Source organism: Mizuhopecten yessoensis, unplaced genomic scaffold (genome assembly GCF_002113885.1).
Source record: "Mizuhopecten yessoensis strain PY_sf001 unplaced genomic scaffold, ASM211388v2 scaffold431, whole genome shotgun sequence".
Taxonomy (NCBI): domain Eukaryota; kingdom Metazoa; phylum Mollusca; class Bivalvia; order Pectinida; family Pectinidae; genus Mizuhopecten; species Mizuhopecten yessoensis.
In genome coordinates this window covers 289,493-310,550 of record NW_018403543.1, presented here as the reverse complement: position 1 = coordinate 310,550, position 21,058 = coordinate 289,493, and the positions used below count along the sequence as shown (strand labels likewise).

Here is a 21,058-nt window from a genome sequence, read left to right as displayed (position 1 = left end):
GACCACATACACGTACGGTACGGACAGACATGACCACATACACATACGGTACGGACAGACATGACCACATACAAGTACGGTACGGACAGACATGACCACATACACGTACGGTACTAACATACATGGCCATATACGCTACACGGACGGTACGAACATAGCCACGCACAAGTACGGTACGGACAGACATAGCCACGTTCAAGTACGGTACGGACAGACATAGCCACCAACAAGTACGGTACGGACATACATGACCACATACACGTACGGTACGGACAGACATGACCACATACCCGTACGGTACTAACATACATGGCCATATACGCTACACGGACGGTACGAACACAGCCACGCACAAGTACGGTACGGACAGACATAGCCACGTTCAAGTACGGGACGGACAGACATAGCCACGTACAAGTACGGTACGGACAGACACAGCCACGTACAAGTACGGTACGGACAGACACAGCCACGTACAAGTACGGTACGGACAGACATAGCCACGTTCAAGAACGGTACGGACAGACATAGCCACGAACAAGTACGGTACGGACAGACATAGCCACCAACAAGTACGGTACGGAAATAGCCACGTACAAGTATGGTATGGACATAGCCACGTACAAGTACGGTACGGACTGACATGGTCATATACAACTACGGAACGGACAGACATAGCCACCAACAAGTACGGTACGGACAAACATGACCACATACTCGTACGGTACGGGCAGACATGACCACATAAACGTACGGAACGGACAGATTTGGCATATAAATGACGGTACGGACAGGCATCACCAAATAAACGTACGATATGGACAGACAGTCACATACTCGTACGGTACGGACAGACATTGTCACATACTCGTACGGTACGAACAGACATAACCACATACAAATACGTTACTAACAGACATATGTCACATACACTGACGGTACGGTCTGACATGTTCGTTTACATGTAAGATACGGACGGATAAGTCACATATACGTATGCATACAGACAGATATAGTCACATACACGTACGGTAATCGGAAAGATATAGTCACATACACGTACATACGTATACAGACAGATATAGACACATACACGTACGTAAACAGACATATATAAGTCACATACATGTACGGTAATTTAGTCAAACAAAATTACAGTACGGACGGATATGCCTACATAGTACGGTTTAAATGCGGACAGACATTGTCACATAAGTGTTCGGTACGGACAGACATAGCCGCATACACAAACGATACGGACAGATATAGTCAGATACACGTACGGTGTGGACGGACAGTCACCAACAGACGTCATGGAAGTATATATCAATCCAGACGGAATATCAGTAAAATATCATTCATGTACATAATCGTTGGTGTTTCTATATCTACAAGATAACTTTAGCTTCAGTTTGCAAATTATCTTCACGAGGAGAAGACTATGAGATGGAGTATTGGGTATTGACGTAATTTGAAGACGAGTTTCTACATTGTTTCCTCAATAAAAGACTTGATCTTGTCTTTGTTGGCTCCAAGTATTTCTTTTATCTGTGAAAAGAAAACGAAGTTATTAAGACCTCACAAAATACAAGTTGTCTCCCTTCTCACGCAACGTCCAACTGCATATATAACAACACTGGATGCAATCTGGCAGGGCTGTCACAATATATCGGTAAACAGGTATATTGTAATACACGGGTATATCGTATCATACCACAATACAGAGATGAAATATTGCTGTATCGAAATATTTTTCAAAAGCACATTTTTTTGTATCTGCTTGGTATTTTAGCTTTGCAAATTACTACAAATTCTAACAGATATGCTAATAAGCATAAAGAAGGCTTTTATTTAAAATAGTTCAAATTTTGACAACCATCTTAAATCTATTTGATCCATATTATATACGATTGAGTTTGATAACATTCTGACAACAAGTTGTATTATAAAATTGAGCACATCCTTCCTATGACAATATATCGGGATACGTATCGCAATATATTCATGCTGTATTGCAATATATCGTGATACACTCTTGGCGTATTGTGTTACAATCGGGAATCGTCAGCACTTTCCGCAAACGAGAAAAAAAGGTTTTCGTTTACGGAAAGTGCCGACGGTTCCCGATTGCATAGGATGCCGACTGATATAACTAAAAATATATTGTATTTATCACACTTACTTAATGTCGAAGCTGAACGTATGGATTGTATGACGTCAGACGCCTCCGTACACATACGTTACCGCTAAATACATTACCTCAGCTTACCTTTTTACCATTTTTGAAGAACATAAAAGCTGGCATCATTTCCACTTCGTATTCCTCGGCCACCTCCTGTTGATGGAAAATGACATGTACAATATGACTTATCGGGATCACGTCTGGGCCAATACTTATGTAGTCTAAGTAACGGGCGTCACAAGGGATTTATAGTCTGACGTCCTCACAGATAGAAAACGCTGGCCTAGCTAGACAGTCTGAAATATCGCGAGGCTGGTCAGAGATATAACACTATAAAATATGGTTAACAATTATTACATTAGCATTGATGTCGTCGACTTATGCAAGTTTAAAGTAGAAAGTACCACAACATGTATGGTGTATAAAGGCATTGAACAGATTATTTTCCAGATAAACTGATGTTATTTTCTCTCTATAGGTCATGTTAGTGAGATTTGTGAAAAAAGGAATAATGGATAAATTACTTTCGTATATAAATCGTTGCTTTGGTAAATGAACTAACATGAACTCTTCTTTGCCGGAGGTACAACACCTACAGAACTCACTACCCTAAATGAAATGGAAATTCATTGTAAAGTACCTTACCTGTATGAAGAAACTACAGGTCGGTTACCTTGACCTACTTACCGGAGCCTCGTCAACGTCCACTGTACAAAATACCACATTCTTATACTCCTCATTTTCTGCCATATTCTACAAATGTGATAAAAAATAAAATATCATTGTTAATGTCGTGTTATACATCTTTATATATGGTTCAATGGTATGACCATCGTGGTAGTGACAATAGCTCTTTGTAAACATACTCCTTCTCCTTGGTAAACTTTACCAATAACCGTCACCATAGTAATATAAATCAATAACCATCACCATAGTAATATAAATCAATAACCATCACCATAGTAATAGATATCAACCTCCGTCACCATAGTAATATATATCAACATCCGTCATCAACGTTAATAGTTATCGATCTCTATCACCATATTGATAGGCATCAACCTCTGTCACCAACGTAATATACATCAACCACTGTCACCAACGTAATAGATATCTACCACTGTCACCAACGTAATAGATATCTACCTCTGTCACCATAGTAATATACATCAACCTCTGTCACCATAGTAATATATATCTACCTCTGTCACAATAGTAATAAACATCAACCTCTGTCACCATAGTAAGTTACATCAACCTCTGTCACCATAGTAATATACATCAACCTCTGTCACCATAGTTATATACATCAACCTCTGTCACCATAATAATATACATAAACCTCTGTCACCAACGTAATAGATATCTACCTCTGTCACCATAGTAATAAACATCTACCTTTGTCAACATAGTAATTGACATCAACCTCTGTCAACATTGTAATAGATATCTACCTATGTCACCATTGTAATAGATATCTACCTCTGTCACCATAGTAATAAACCTCTGTCATCATAATAATATACATCAACCATTTGTATACATGTCCGATGGTCTTATAATTACATGTCAATGTCTACACTGTTATCTTGTATACAGGTCCGATGGCCTTACATGTCAATGTCTACACTGCTACCTTGTATACAGGTCCGATGGCCTTACATGGCAATGTCTACACTGTTATCCTGTATACAGGTCCGATGGACTTACATGTCAATGTCTACGCTGTTACCTTGTATACACGTCCGATGGTCTTACATCTCAATGTCTACACTGTTAACTTGTATACAGGTCCGATTGCCTGACATGGCAATGTCTACACTGTTAACTTGTATACAGGTCCGATTGCCTTACATGGCAATGTCTACACTGTTATCCTGTATACAGGTCCGATGGCCATACATGGACCACACCAGGGGGCTTTGAAGTCCACAACTACCAGTTTGTTTCCGTAATATACATCAACCTCCGTCACCATAGTAATAAACCTCTGTCGTCATAATAATATACATCAACCATTTGTATACATGTCCGATGGTCTTATAATTACATGTCAATGTCTACCCTGTTACCTTGTATAAAGGTCCGACGGCCTTACATGTCAATGTATACACTGTTACCTTGTATACAGGTCCGATGGCCTTACATGGACCACACCAGGTGGCTTTGAAGTCCACAACTACCAGTTTGTTTCCTGCCTCTCGGAGGATCGTCTCAAACTGCTCCTGTGGATCATAAAGAGGACAGTGTTTTTTTACAAAATTCTGTTGAATTACATATGCTTTGTTGGTACCTGCATTGACTATCAACAGCAATGAGTGTCAGAAAACATGATATCGCGGACCGTGTTGCTGGATTATGCAAAAAACAACACGTTTGCCCTCACACGGCATCTGATGCTTGGAGTAAGCTGTTCTATCCAATGTTATCTAAAGTTAATACTATGTTGGTCTAGGACTCCCACTTCTCAAGAATGCGAGCTTAACTCCAAACTTTTCAAGACTTTTTCAATAAACCTTTGTCATTCGAGTTCTCTCCCATAACATAAACCAAGCTTACCGATTGTCATTGTCCTCATTTTTTTATCATTATTAGAATTTAGTTTAATACATTCACCCCTGAAGACAACTTGAACTCTTCCATTTCAAAGGTTGGAATAGTTCATTATGAAAATTCAGGGGTAAATGAGTTACACGAGTAGACCACACCATGTTCACGTTAGATCAATTTTACGAAACTAAAACTGACAAGGATTTTCGATGTGCTCGCAGCGATCAAAATAATAAAGGGGATTACTCTGGATGTTTCCAACATCGGAAAGTTTAAACAGAGTTACATTTACTTACACACATAAACGCGACAGGTAAACAGTTACAGACCTACGCCGCCCATAGTCCGAAGCCGAAACTACAACGAACAAATCCCGAGGGAATTACCACACATGATGTTGTTCCTACCACGATATACGTATTTAATACAACTGTTTCATGTTTGAAGGAATAAAGATATGAATGAATGAAAGTGAAATTTCTTTTATATTTTATAACTGTGAATAATCCGCGAAAAAACAACAACACTGCAAGCAATTCTATATGTGTTCGTGTGACGTTTTAGGGTGCACTCATTGATTACACTAATAAATACAGTAGTTTTCACTCTGCCTGAAACTACCGTGAAATATATCCACGCGCGCGTAATAAACTCGTGCAATATGTTAGACGTCAGATGAACACACATGTGTGTGATATTTTTCTATATATATCTCGCCTTCATGGCATCTGTCGCCGAGGAGAAAAAAACTGTAGCATTCCTCCAATTGTTTGTTTGAAATGACATTTTAAGCGCATTAAATGAATCAATCAAACAAAAAAGTACAAACAGTTTCTCTTTCGTCTCTGTGCAGAAGAGGATTTGTATCGAGAGTGCAGCACTTGGATTTCGAAGAATCGGACAGATTACGAAAATGTCACGTAAAATTTCAAGTATGTACACAATACAAGTACCTAATAGAGATATAGACGTCGTATATAGTTAACTTAAACAAAATCATCGGTATGATCCCACGGCTTATATTGGTTTGTCTTGGCCAGTTCACATCAATATACAATGTAATTTACGATCAAAATGTTTGCACAAGGTTCATGGTTTCATAAATAGAGGATCCCTCCGATTCCATAAGGGCATCACGTGACTGGTCAGTCTCTAAGATCAATAAGCACACAATTTATCATCAAACAATCCATTCTACAGATTACCCGGTTCTGTCTCTGCTAGATCAGCTCCGAGGTGGCAGTTTGAGGAAAGAGCTTTGCGATGGTTGGTCGAGAAAAGGAGTACTAGATTATTAGGTGAAGCACAAGGTATTAGACACAACTAATATGATGAAACTTTCATCAAATCACAACGTCCAAAGAGACGTATATATTTCGATGTTAAGCTCAAATGAGGTTTTTCGACATTAGTAACAAAACAAGTCAAAACCTTTACATATTTATCAAACTTTATTTCGATTTTTTAATGTTATATCATTTGTGGTAAATTCAACCGTTAGATGGAAATCTATCATTTTTGGTCGGAAGCATTCCTTAGGAGGTAACAAAACTGTGCAATTGGAGGGGTTGATCTTCCAGTTTTGGGGGTGGGGAGGGACTGGTGCTGAGAAGCGGGGCGAAAAATAAAATGACTACTTCTTCTATGAATATCAAAATTATTATGTTGGAAACATTTTCTATTGGTGGGGTTCAAATTTATAGTGAGGCTGACCTTAAAGGCCAATTAAGGACCTTATAAATGTCTTATTCTCTGGCTAATTTCTGCCTTTTCCCCCTCAAAACAATGCAAAAATCACTTGATTTTCCCAAAATCATGCTTTGAGTGTGTGTGATATTTCCCCGATTTAACAGGCCTGTGCCCCTGTGGAAAGGTTGTTGTTTTATTACCCTTTTTTAAAGATTAAAATATTTACTCTTGATATATTTACATATATATATATATACAAATTTTAACACAAAAAATAATTGCGTTCGATGTCCTGGTACATATCTTTCACATCAGATGTTTTTATCTCCAGATGCGTTCGCTTGTCTCTGTCTTTGACGATCTGATCGATAAAAATGTCGGTGATCACATTTCCATTACAGTGTTTCTCTCTGAAGATGGAGAGACAAGAAATTACCTTTTTGATAAATCGTAAATATCTCCACAGTTTCACAGCCCAACAGATAAGGCCGGGAGAAATGATTTACTAAGTGCAAACGAATTATTACAAGATGAGAGATAATTCACATTAACATTTTCACAAGAGGATTTCCGAACGATGATCCTTTTATTCTATGAAACGTCTTGTAGCCGTCACTATTGTTCTAAAATATGTCGTGTAGCTATACCTATTGTTCTATGATATGTCGTGTAGCTATACCTATTGTTCTATGATATGTCGTGTAGCTATACCTATTGTACTATGATATGTCGTGTAGCTATACCTATTGTACTATGATATGTCCTGTAGCTATAACTATTGTTCTATGATATGTCCTGTAGCTATACCTATTGTACTATGATATGTCGTGTAGCTATTCCTATTGTTCTATGATATGTCGTGTAGCTATAGCTATTGTTCTATGATATGTCTTGTAGCTATACCTATTGTACTATGATATGTCTTGTAGCTATACCTATTGTACTATGATATGTCTTGTAGCTATAACTATTGTTCTATGATATGTCCTGTAGCTATACCTTTTGTTCTATGATATGTCCTGTAGCTATACCTATTGTTCTATGATATGTCGAGTAGCTATAACTATTGTTCTATGATATGTCGTGTAGGTATACCTATTGTTCTATGACGTGTCTTGTAGCTATACCTATTGTTCTATGATATGTCGAGTAGCTATAACTATTGTTCTATGATATGTCCTGTAGCTATACCTATTGTTCTATGATATGTCGAGTAGCTATAACTATTGTTCTATGATATGTCCTGTAGCTATCCCTATTGTACTATGATATGTCGTGTAGCTATACCTATTGTTTGATGATATGTCGTGTAGTTATACCTATTGTACTATGATATGTCTTGTAGCTATAACTATTGTTCTATGATATGTCCTGTAGCTATACCTATTGTACTATGTTATGTCTTGCTGCTATGCCTATTGTTCTATGATATGTCCTGTAGCTACACATATTGTTCTATGATATGTCGTGTAGCTATACCTTTTGTTCTATGATATGTCCTGTAGCTATCCCTTTTGTTCTATGATATGTCCTGTAGCTATCCCTTTTGTTCTATGATATGTCCTGTAGCTATCCCTACTGTACTATGATATGTCTTGTAGCTATACCTTTTGTTCTATGATATGTCGTGTAGCTATACCTTTTGTTCTATGATATGTCGTGTAGCTATACCTATTGTACTATGATATGTCTTGTTGCTTTGCCTATTGTTCTATGATATGTCCTGTAGCTACACCTATTGTTTGATGATATGTCGTGTAGCTATACCTATTGTTTGATGATATGTCGTGTAGCTATACCTATTGGTCTATGATATGTCCTGTAGCTATACCTTTTGTTCTATGACGTGTCTTGTTGCTATACCTATTGTTCTATGATATGTCGTGTAGTTATACCTATTGTACTATGATATGTCTTGTTGCTATACCTATTGTTCTATGATATGTCGTGTAGCTATACCTATTGTTCTAAGATATGTCGTGTAGCTATACCTATTGTTCTAGGATATGTCGTGTAGCTATACCTATTGTTCTATGTTATGTCGTGTAGCTATACCTTTTGTTCTATGATATGTCCTGTAGCTATACCTATTGTACTATGATATGTCCTGTAGCTATACCTATTGTACTATGATATGTCTTGTTGCTATGCCTATTGTTCTATGATATGTCCTGTAGCTACACCTATTGTTTGATGATATGTCGTGTAGCTATACCTATTGTTCTATGATATGTCCTGTAGCTATACCTTTTGTTCTATGACGTGTCTTGTTGCTATACCTATTGTTCTATGATATGTCCTGTAGCTATAACTTTTGTTCTATGATATGTCCTGTAGCTATAGCTATTGTTCTATGATATGTCCTGTAGCTATACCTTTTGTTCTATGATATGTCGTGTAGCTATACCTATTGTACTATGATATGTCCTGTAGCTATACCTATTGTACTATGATATGTCCTGTAGCTATACCTATTGTTCTATGATATGTCGTGTAGCTATAGCTATTGTTCTATGATATGTCCTGTAGCTATAACTTTTGTTCTATGATATGTCCTGTAGCTATACCTTTTGTTCTATGACGTGTCTTGTTGCTATCCCTATTGTTCTATGATATGTCCTGTAGCTATAGCTATTGTTCTATGATATGTCTTGTAGCTATACCTATTATTCTATGATATGTCGTGTAGCTATACCTATTGTACTATGATATGTCCTGTAGCTATACCTATTGTACTATGAGATGTCCTGTCGCTATACCTATTGTACTATGATATGTCTTGTAGCTATACCTTTTGTTCTATGACGTGTCTTGTTGCTATCCCTATTGTTCTATGATATGTCCTGTAGCTATACCTAATATGTCCTGTAGCTATACCTATTGTTCTATGATATGTCTTGTAGCTATACCTATTATTCTATGATATGTCGTGTAGCTATACCTATTGTACTATGATATGTCGTGTAGCTATACCTATTGTACTATGATATGTCGTGTAGCTATACCTATTGTTCTATGACGTGTCTTGTAGCTATACCTATTGTTCTATGATATGTCGTGTAGCTATGCCTATTGTTTGATGATATGTCGTGTAGCTATACCTATTGTTCTATGACGTGTCTTGTAGCTATACTTAGTATATTTAATGGGTCTTGCGTGTTGCCATACCTATTGCTCTATTGTTTTGTGACCTCAAATGAATGGCAAGGTCATTTCTTTTACATGTTTACTTGTACCCATCCCATCGATATGACGCTTGGCCTTAGGGTTCTTAAGAAGATGCCAATTGTTATTGTTGTCAAAAAGCTTGTTATAACGGACTTTGAGGATCCTTTCCTCTCTTTGATTTTTATATACACAGTAACCTCCCTTTATCTTCCGTTTTTGATAAAACTGTAGAACAGTCGGGACCGGACACTCCCGATGACCAGGTAACTCGATCGGTTAAATCAATAGTATAACAACCTGAAATCCGGGGTTGGAATCCCGGTCTAGCCACACTGATTTTTTTACGCTCAAAACACTATGTTAAATATATTTTGTTTATTTCATCTTAATTACTTTTCATAAATTCCCGCAAGGCCTGGTTTTCTTTTCAGAGGTAATTTACAAAATCTTTAAGTCATGCTGAAAAAAATCTGTTTATTCTTTTATCATTAGTTAAGTTATCAAGAATTCGAGAAACAAAATGACATATCGAGATAATTGGTACACAAAAAGCACTAGCTCAGCAATTTTTCTAGACCAATTGTTTCCATCAATTAAATGATTATTCAATTTAATGGCGTCACCACTCTATTATCACCAATATCGGGAAACTAATAGTAACAGCTTTTAAATTCTTGGCATTGCACAATCAGATTGCGCATGTGTTTGAATTCTCAAAACATGTCAACATGATATTAGAAGGGTTTCGTAATCTGATTTTGAACATATTCGCGCGTCCTTCTTGGGTTTAATTTACACGTTAGCTGGTGATTTAACCCTCAAATACGATGGAAATTCACTTTTGGGAATTCACCGCATTAAACTTTCCTAAGATTTCATCTTGCCAGATAATGACGCTAATTATAGTTATTTCTCTGTAGCTAATTCCTCTACACCGCCGGTGTGTCGGAGAGGCGGCAGACGACCATTATGACAGATCGGCAGTGGTGTAGGAGATCACAGCGCAGTATTGCGTTTAGCGTATCGCCACGGTAATATAACAGTGTAGTACATTGCGTTACGTTGCGCAATGGCATGATGCGTGTGTACAGTACTACGTTTGTGGTACGTTACGTTGCGCAATGGCATGATGCGTGTGTACAGTACTACGTTTGTGGTACGTTACGTTTGTTACACTGGCTCAAAGAAAAGCGTAACGATACTTTGTTATGTATGACGTCACAGTGAACAAATTCGCTGACACCACCAATCGACTAAAATGTTTGATTTGAACCAATTATCACAGACACCTCAACACTCTGACACCTGTACTGTCACTGATTCATTTCAGTAGTGTTTTTATGTTCGCTCTAATGTGTATTCATGGCTCAATAAAGGAGTATACGATTTCTGAAGTGCTGCGCTTGAATAAAAAGTTAGAACGCTAAATTTTTATTTTAATATAAATGTGCTAAAAAAGCAATTAGCGGAACAGGCCCAAAAAGCACTATATGCCGTATATAAGAAAATAAGAAATGTTTCGTTACCCGTTGATTTACAATTCAAATTGTTTGACTCGCTAGTTGCTCCAATTTTGCTATACTCATCAGAAATATGGGGCCATGAGGATGTTAGTATACTTGAAAAAATACACCTCCAATTCTGTAAACGAATTCTTGGTCTACGCAGAAATACTTGTAATTTTATGGTATATGGAGAAACGGGCAGATACCCTATTGAGGTTGATGTCAAATTAAGAATGATTAAATTTTGGTATACACTTACCTCGAGTGAAAATAAGTTGTCTAGTCGAATGTACAAATTGATGTACTCATTACATGAAAATGGACAAATCGAGTTTAAATGGTTGAACTATGTTAAACATATCCTGGATAGCGTAGGTCTAAGCTATGTTTGGATCCATCAAAAAACCTGTCTGCCCGATATTACTTATTTAAAAGCTGCAATTATACATAAATTACACGATCAGTTTATTCAATCCTGGTTTAATAAAATTGACACCTCATCCAGAGGACGATTATACTCTACATTTAAATATCGCTTTGGTTTAGAAGACTATTTGATCAGATTAAACGCAAAAGATAGGAAAATTATCTGCAAATTTAGAACTTCAAATATTAAGCTTCCAGTAGAAACAGGAAGATGGGTGGGAATTCAAAGACAGGACAGAATATGCCCACTTTGTAATACTGGTATTGGGGACGAGTATCATTACTTATATACTTGTAATAACGACACTTTAGTCAAAATAAGGGAAAAACATATTCCGGCCTATTTTTATACAAGTCCAAACCAACATAAAATGAAAGGAATGTTCACAATCTTTAATATGAAATTGTTAAAAAGTGTAAGCTTATTTGTTCAAAAATTAACAAAAGTACTTTAGTGTCTCTATTCTTTAAGTTTTTCTTTTGTTTGCTAGTGACATTTTTATAAGTTGAACACTGAATTATTTGTATGTAACTACACGTATATATATTTTTATGTACTATGCTATGGTATAGAATGTTTGCCTGTCATGCACTCAAACTATGTTATATATACATGACCTCTTGTTACACATATTATGTGTGTCTGAGTGAAATAAAAATCTTGAAATCTTGAAATCTTGCTAACATAACTCGCTCTCCACACCACACAGGTAGGACATATGCACACCACACAGGTAGGATACATGTATACCACACAAGTAGAACATATGTATACAACACATGTAGGACATATGTATACAACACATGTAGGACACATATATACCACACAGGTAGGATACATGTATACCACACAGGTAGGACGTATGCACACAACACAGTTAGGATATACGTATACCAAACAGGTAGGATATACGTATACCATACAGGTAGGATAGATGTATACCACACAGGTAAGATATATGTATACCATACAAGTAAGATACGTATACCACACAGGTAGAATATACGTATACCATACAGGTAGGATATATGAATACCACACAGGTAGGATATATGTGTTTACCACACAGATAAGATGCGTGTACCACACAGGTACGATTTACGTATACCACACAAGTAGGATATACGTATACCATACAAGTAGGATATGCGTATACCATACATGTAGGATATACATGTATGTATATCATACAGGTAGGATATACGTATACGTATACCACACAGGTAGGAGGTATGCACACCACACAGGTAGGATACATATACCAAGCAGGTAGGATATACGTATACCAAACAGGTAGGATATACGTATACCTAGAGGTAGGATATGTGTTTACCACACAGGTAGGATACAGGTAAGATACGTTTATCACACAGGTCGGATATGCGTCTAACACACAGGTAGAATATACGTCTAACACACAGGTAGGATACACGTCTAACACACAGGTAGGATATAAGTCTAACACACAGGTAGGATACGCGTCTAACACACAGGTAGGATACACGTCTAACACACAGGTCGGATACACGTCTAACACACAGGTAGGATACACGCCTAACACACAGGTAGGATACACGTCTAACACACAGGAAGGATACACGTCTAACACACAGGTAGGATACACGCCTAACACACAGGTAGGATACACGTCTAACACACAGGGAGGATACACGTCTAACACACAGGTAGGATACACACAGGTAGGATACACGTCTAACACACAGGGAGGATACACGTCTAACACACAGGTAGGATACACACAGGTAGGATACACGTCTAACACACAGGTAGGATATACGTCCTACACACAGGTAGGATACACGTCTAACACACAGGTAGGATACACGTCTAACACACAGGTAGGATACACGCCTAACACACAGGTAGGATACACGTCTAACACACAGGTAGGATATACGCCTAACACACAGGTAGGATATACGTCTAACACACAGGTAGGATATACGTCCTACACACAGGTAGGATACACGTCTAACACACAGGTCGGATACACGTCTAACACACAGGTAGGATACACGCCTAACACACAGGTAGGATACACGTCTAACACACAGGGAGGATACACGTCTAACACACAGGTAGGATACACGCCTAACACACAGGTAGGATACACGTCTAACACACAGGTAGGATACACACAGGTAGGATACACGTCTAACACACAGGTCGGATACACGTCTAACACACAGGTAGGATACACACAGGTAGAAGTTAAGGATTGATTGACAAACACTTTCACACCTACGACACTCATACAACTGCTTCAGAGCTGTCATAAAACAAAATGGCGGTTGCCATCGTTTTTACCATTGAAAATAATCCAAATGCAAACTTACCATGTTGTATACATCCTTCATTCTGCTCTCACTGGCGTAATCTACTTCACTGTTAATTGCAATTAATTACAAACAAAACTCGCCTAAAAAGCTGTCGATTTCTCTGTAGGAGACAAAGCTCTGTGTTGCTTCTTGAACACCACTTTTCTGTAGATCCAAGCTTAACTGGCGGTTGCTACGCAATAAGGAGCGATAATCGAACTCTCAGGTAGCGCATTGGTTTAATGGTAACATGGGGATTTGAGTATGAGAAAACACTCTATAATCTCAGTATTGATGCAGATGCTGACATCTAGGCCCAGGTAGGACAGATAGGTTCGTGAACGAGTCTTCGGTAAACATTTTACAGGTAGAAATCGATACTGTAATTCTCGCTCAATTATGATGGATTCCAACAGGTTTTAATACACTGACCTCACACCTATAAAATCTCCTTATAGCGTGCTGCTGTGTCTCTTAGCTATTGAAAATGGGTTTTGGTACACATTCTAACCTGATCATACACACTTAGAAATAAATATATGTTTATCAAAAATCACATTTCGCGGCGTCAGATTAGGACAGCGGGTATGAGTAATCCCCTGACGACTTGTTGCTCGTTTTTCAAAAGCCACCAAAAGCTAGCGCAATCTTTTGTTTTGTGTATCTGAAAGTGTTACAGCTAGCGACACATCTTATGTTTTGTGTATCTGATAGTGTTACAGATAGCGACACATCTTATGTTTTGTGTATCTGATAGTGTTACAGCTAACGACACACCTTATGTTTTGTATTTCTGATAGTGTTACAGCTAGCGACACATCTTATGCTGTGTATCTGATAGTGTTACAGCTAGCGACACACCTTATGTTTTGTATTTCTTATAGTGTTACGGCTAGCGACACATCTTATGTTTTGTGTATCCGATAGTATTACAGCTAGCGACACATCTTATGTTTTGTATTTCTGATAGTGTTACGGCTAGCGACACATCTTTTGTTTGTATTTCTGATAGTGTTACAGCTAGCGACACATCTTATGCTTTGTGTATCTGATAGTGTTACAGCTAGCGACACATCCTATGTTTTGTGTATCTGATAGTGTTACAGCCAGCGACACATCTTATGTTTTGTGTATCTGATAGTTTTACAGCTAGCGACACATCTTATGCTTTGTGTATCTGATAGTGTTACAGCCAGCGACACATCTTATGTTTTGTATATATGATAGTGTTACAGCTAGCGACACATCTTATGCTGTGTATCTGATAGTGTTACAGCTAGCGACACATTTTATGCTTTGAATTTCTGATAGTGTTACAGCTAGCGACACATCCTATTTTTTGTATTTCTGATAGTGTTACGGCTAGCGACACATCTTTTGTTTGTATTTCTGATAGTGTTACAGCTAGCGACACATCTTGTATTTTGTGTATCTGATAGTGTTACAGCTAGCGACACATCCTATTTTTTGTATTTCTGATAGTGTTACGGCTAGCGACACATCTTATGCTTTGTATTTCTGATAGTGTTACAGCTAGCGACACATCTTTTGTTTTGTATCTCTGATAGTGTTACGGCTAGCGACACATCTTATGCTTTTTATTTCTGATAGTGTTACAGCTAGCGACACATCTTGTATTTTGTGTATCTGATAGTGTTACAGCTAGCGACACATTTTATGCTTTGAATTTCTGATAGTGTTACAGCTAGCGACACATCCTATGTTTTGTGTATCTGATAGTGTTACAGCCAGCGACACATCTTATGTTTTGTGTATCTGATAGTGTTACGGCTAGCGACACACCTTATGTTTTGTATTTCTGATAGTGTTACGGCTAGCGACACATCTTTTGTTTTGTATTTCTGATAGTGTTACAGCTAGCGACACATCTTATGTTTTGTATTTCTGATAGTGTTACAGCTAGCGACACATCTTATGTTTTGTGTATCTGATAGTGTTACAGCTAGCGACACATCTTATGTTTTGTGTATCTGATAGTGTTACAGCTAGCGACACATCTTATGTTTTGTGTATCTGATAGTGTTACAGCTAGCGACACATCTTATGTTTTGTGTATCTGATAGTGTTACAGCTAGCGACACATCTTATGTTTTGTGTATCTGATAGTGTTACAGCTAGCGACACATCTTATGTTTTGTGTATCTGATAGTGTTACAGCTAGCGACACATCTTATGTTTTGTGTATCTGATAGTGTTACAGCTAGCGACACATCTTATGTTTTGTGTATCTGATAGTGTTACAGCTAGCGACACATCTTATGTTTTGTGTATCTGATAGTGTTACAGCCAGCGACACATCTTATGTTTTGTGTATCTGATAGTGTTACAGCCAGCGACACATCATATGCTTTGTGTATCTGATAGTGTTACAGCTAGCGACACACCTTATGCTTTGTATTTCTGATAGTGTTACAGCTAGCGACACATCTTCTGTTGTTGTTTTTCTGATAGTGTTACAGCTAGCGACATGTATTCTGTTTTAGCTCATATGGCCCAAAGGCGTATGATGACGATATTTGGCAAGTAGCATGCTGGGATGAAGGACTACCAAGCCTGTTCAAATGAATGGCCTTCGCCCAGTTTCAAGGCCACATGGATCAAATATGTTAAAATCTTCCAAATTCTTCTGAATAACCAGCAGGCTGGGAATGATGATATGTTGACAGTTACATGCTTAGATAATAAATTACGTCGCTTGTTTTGCTTAATGACCTTAACTCATATTTAAGTTCACAGTGGTCAAATGTGTTGAAATCTTTTTAACAGCTTCATCGAACAACCCAAAAGCATAGGGTGATGATATTTTGCCAGTAGCATGCTTAGATGAGGGCCATAAAGTGTATTCAACGGAATGACCTTGTTTGGCTTTCAAGGTCACAGAGGTCAAATGTGTTTAAATATTTGAAAAGGTTCTTTCGAATGACTTGAAGTCACAAATACTGATATTTTGCCGGTGGCTTTATTTAAGTCCACTTTTACGGTTGCAAGTGTGAGATTAATACTAGGTGAGCGATGCAGGCCCATTGGGTCTCTTGCTGTATTTCTGATAGTGTTACAGCCAGCGACATATCTGACTTCTGTTTTGTTTTGTTTTCTGTGAGTAAAGATTGCGTACAGTATAAATTATTTGAAGCAATGTTGATGTACATAATTATAAAATTGTCGGTTTATATCAAACGAGGTGTCCGATCAAGCCCAGACGAGAACGGCTGCAGATGAAACAAGACATCCCGCTCGAGCTGAAGACGGAAAGGAAGGGATGATGTTCGTTAACAATATATATAGGTGTCAGACTTGACCTCGGGCACGCCCGAAAATTAGATGGAACTCGAACAGCTGCGTGGGAAATCCTACAATGTAAGATTCCATAAACCATCCAGCATCGATTATTTCAAGTCGTACTTGTTGCTACAATGAGTGGACATTCGTATGGTCTGTGTTGACCTTATACTACCACTGGTAAACCTTATACTCCTACTGTTAAACCTTATGCTACCACTGGTAAACCCTATACTTCCACTGGCAAACCATATACTAACACTGGTAAACCTTATGCTACCACTGGTAAACCCTATACTACCACTGGTAAACCCTATACTACCACTGGTAAACCCTATACTACCACTGGTAAACCTTAATACCCACATATATATCATGCGACACACCATTCAGTGATGATAACGTAACTCTGAAATATTTATCGTTCAGCCGTGATGGTGTTTCATCAAATGACTTTCTGTGTTGTTAGATAGTTTATGCTCAACCAAATATTACGGTGGTGTGAACTTTGACCTTTTTCTGTTACTTTTACCTTTGATAACGGACGACATATATAGTGTTATGTAACATACTCGCCTCTCATGATAATCAGTTGAAAGCCCTGGAGAAGTTGTTTTCCTTTCAACTTTATTTCTCTTTACGAAATCATAAATTTACAGAGAAAACATATTTACAACAATATACATTATCAAATGTAATATATATGGAGGACAAATCATGATAATTTTAAACAAAATTTTGATGAATTTGCATAAATTTCTTAAAATTTTAACATCTTTTGTATATTTGGCATTACATATTAGTATTTGAATAAATATAACTTCCTTTCTGTAGACAGAGAGTGACATTTTTACAAGTAGTGAAATTCGTCACCAATATCTTGGGTATCGCAATATGTGCATATTCTGTTTTGGTAATCAACATCATTCTTCCAGACTAGAATCGAATTACGTTGCTCTGACCTTGACATTGGCCTTGGGGTGCAGAAAGTTAGTTGTTGTGGACAAGCTTTACCGTGACACTTGAACTTTGATCCCTTGTTCACCTTTTATTTGATATATTTATTTTATTTAGTTATTGAGCTGTGATGGTATTGGTGCTAGTTTTGCTTTGGTCCCGTTTTGGCCGTTATTGTTTTAGGGTGGGGTGTTTATAGTTGTTAGATTCACGCCATCTTTGTACTCACTATTGAGTTGCGTAGAAATTTTAATTCCAATAAGCGTTTTTAAGACGTTGGCGCATCCGAGTTGCGCACGACAACATCCAACGCAATCGGGAACCGTCGGCACTTTCCGTAAAAGAGAAGAGATATAAGTATATTTTCTTGTTTACGGAAAGTGTCGACGTTTCCCGATTGCATCCAACGCGGCCCGCTATTTTCACATTTAGACAGTTGCACGGGTTGAGGAATAATATTCATGTCAGATCATACCACAGACTTATATAGATTTCATCTCATTCCATGATCATACAGACAAATAGGTTCATACACGTCGAGATGTTAAGATGTATGTGTCGAAACTTCACCCAGTGACGGGATACCGATTGTGGCCTATCATTTCAATGATGAAGTTTGAGCCTTGATTATAAATAATTTGATTGACGTTACAAAATAGCCCGCTAGCTACACGAAATGAACAAAAGTTGAACTATGCCAGCAATACAGCATAAAATGACGTCAAAAAGTTGAAAATTGTGCCAAAACTTTTGGAACGGACTTAAGTTTTCGAAATGGTCAATTACAAATTGTGTAACTTTTCTGTCGAGTGTTTAGGAAGAAGTACTATGTGAAATAGATGAAAACCACATGGTGGCTGATATTGTTCTACACACGCTGATGTTAAAGAATAGACTACAATAGACTCCGCGTGTACGTTAGGTACATATTGTATAGCGTTACACGTGCACACTTAAGCTTGTAGTTACCGACCTGCTGGCGATCATTGCCTCGCCCCTACAAACACATGTCACTGACAGCTTATTAGTAACATGGTCAAATGCTGGAAATGGTTCGGACACTTCGGACACCTCTGAGGCGACTAACTGGTAATTAGCCCCACGTTAATGACCTTGGACGGACAATTAAGACAGGTCGTTATAGATCTCGTAGGATGTAGGGGAAATTGACGCCTCGGGACTGCTAAATCAGATACCGCTAATTAGTGCTGTCGTTATAGATAAGTGGGCGATGGTCAGACTGTCGACATCGATCCCAGCTTCCGATATATCTCTTCACCTTACTAAAGGTTTTGTAAGGAAATATACTCAACATATTATTACATCGTTCATTCTACATGTATTTGTATATAAACTAATTCTTTTGGAGCTTTCATGAATAAATGAATATCAATATGCTTATGAATGCAAGTTGATGCATAATGTCAATTACAAAATGTACCTCGGGTTCTGGTTATTTTAACAAGTGTGCTTATATATATTTTATTACTGTCGTAAAACAGATACCCGGAACAACAGTTAAGGATATCTGCTTAAATGCATCGTCTTAAGTGCATTTTTTTTTTGTGTAATCCACGAATTTCACGGCAGTCAAGTGCTGTAAACTAAAACAGTCGGAAAGGCCTGTATCGGTCACCTGTCATATGGTGATCATGGAAAACATTTTGCCTCAGAAAGGGTTTGACGTATTCAACTAATTACCTCTATAACATTGAATATCGGCAGAGATATTTTTCCACAATCTCGATGGTCTTAAAACCCCAGCCTGCCAATCTGTCACCAGGCCTAGTAGTTATTAAGAAGTCGCTTGAAATATTTAACTATTCACCCTTGTGGGAAATAGTCTCAGCTATCCTCCTCTGTGGGAAATAGTCCCTTACTATCTACCTCTGTTGGAAATACTCCCTTTACTATCCTTCTCTGTGGAAATTAGTCCCAAACTATCCACCTTTGTGGAAATTAGTCCCTTACTTTCCATCTCATTGGAAATAGTCCCTTACTATCCTTCTTTGTGGGAAATAGTCCATTTATTAAACACTTCTGTGGGAATTAATCCCTTGCTTTCCTCCTCTGTGGAAATATAGTCACTTGTTTTCCTCCTTTTTGTAAACGTAAAACTCAAAATCTATCCTCCTTTGTCGAAATCAGTCCTAATCAATATCCTCCTCTGTTGGAACATAATCTCTGACTATCCTCCTCTGTGGAACCTAATCTCTGACTATCCTCCTCTGTGGAACATAGTCTCCGACTATCCTCCTCTGTGGAACATAATCTCCGACTATCCTCCTCTGTGGAACATAATCTCTGACTTTCCTCCTCTGTGGAACATAATCTCTGACTATCCCCCTCTGTTGGAACATAGTCTCTGACTATCCATCTCTGTGGAACATAGTCTCCGACTATCCTCCGCTGTGGAACATAGTCTCAGACTATCCTCCTCTGTGGAACATAGTCTCCCGACTATCCTCCTCTGTGGAACATAGTCTCCCGAATATCATCCTCTGTGGAACATAGTCTCTGACTATCCTCCTCTGTGGAACATAATCCCTGATTATCCTCCTCTGTGGAACATAGCCTCCGACTATCCTCCTCTGGTCCCTTACTATCCTTCTTTGTGGGAAATAGTCCATTTATTAAACACTTCTGTGGGAATTAATCCCTTGCTTTCCTCCTCTGTGGAAATATAGTCACTTGTTTTCCTCCTTTTTGTAAACGTAAAACTCAAAATCTATCCTCCTTTGTCGAAATCAGTCCTAATCAATATCCTCCTCTGTTGGAACATAATCTCTGACTATCCTCCTCTGTTGGAACATAATCTCCGACTATCTTCCTCTGTGTAACATAGTCTCTGACTATCCTCCTCTGTTGAACATAATCTCTGACTATCCTCCTCTGTGGCACATAATCTCTGACTATCCTTCTCTGTTGGAACATAATCTCT

The 21,058-nt window shown here is 38.0% G+C and overlaps 1 protein-coding gene across 1 annotated transcript; it reads right to left on the bottom strand.

Annotated features, from left to right (window-relative positions):
• Positions 1–530: 530 nt before the first annotated feature.
• LOC110448523 (thioredoxin-like) lies at positions 531–14,162 on the bottom strand. Its single transcript, XM_021494807.1, has 5 exons — positions 13,879–14,162; positions 4,303–4,407; positions 2,870–2,935; positions 2,270–2,335; positions 531–1,548 (listed from the first exon to the last, which is right to left on the bottom strand). The coding sequence occupies exons 1-5, from the start codon at positions 13,897–13,899 to the stop codon at positions 1,486–1,488; spliced, it is 321 nt and encodes a 106-aa protein (XP_021350482.1). The 5' UTR covers positions 13,900–14,162; the 3' UTR covers positions 531–1,485.
• Positions 14,163–21,058: the final 6,896 nt, after the last annotated feature.

Excerpts from the sequence above, each read along its gene's own strand:
- LOC110448523 (XM_021494807.1), bottom strand. The coding sequence starts at position 13,899 with ATGAAGGATGTATACAACATG. Across the intron at positions 4,408-13,878 it reads TGAAGGATGTATACAACATG|GAGCAGTTTGAGACGATCCT; the intron begins GTAAGTTTGCAT and ends TATGATCCACAG. Across the intron at positions 2,336-2,869 it reads TGGACGTTGACGAGGCTCCG|GAGGTGGCCGAGGAATACGA; the intron begins GTAAGTAGGTCA and ends TTCCATCAACAG.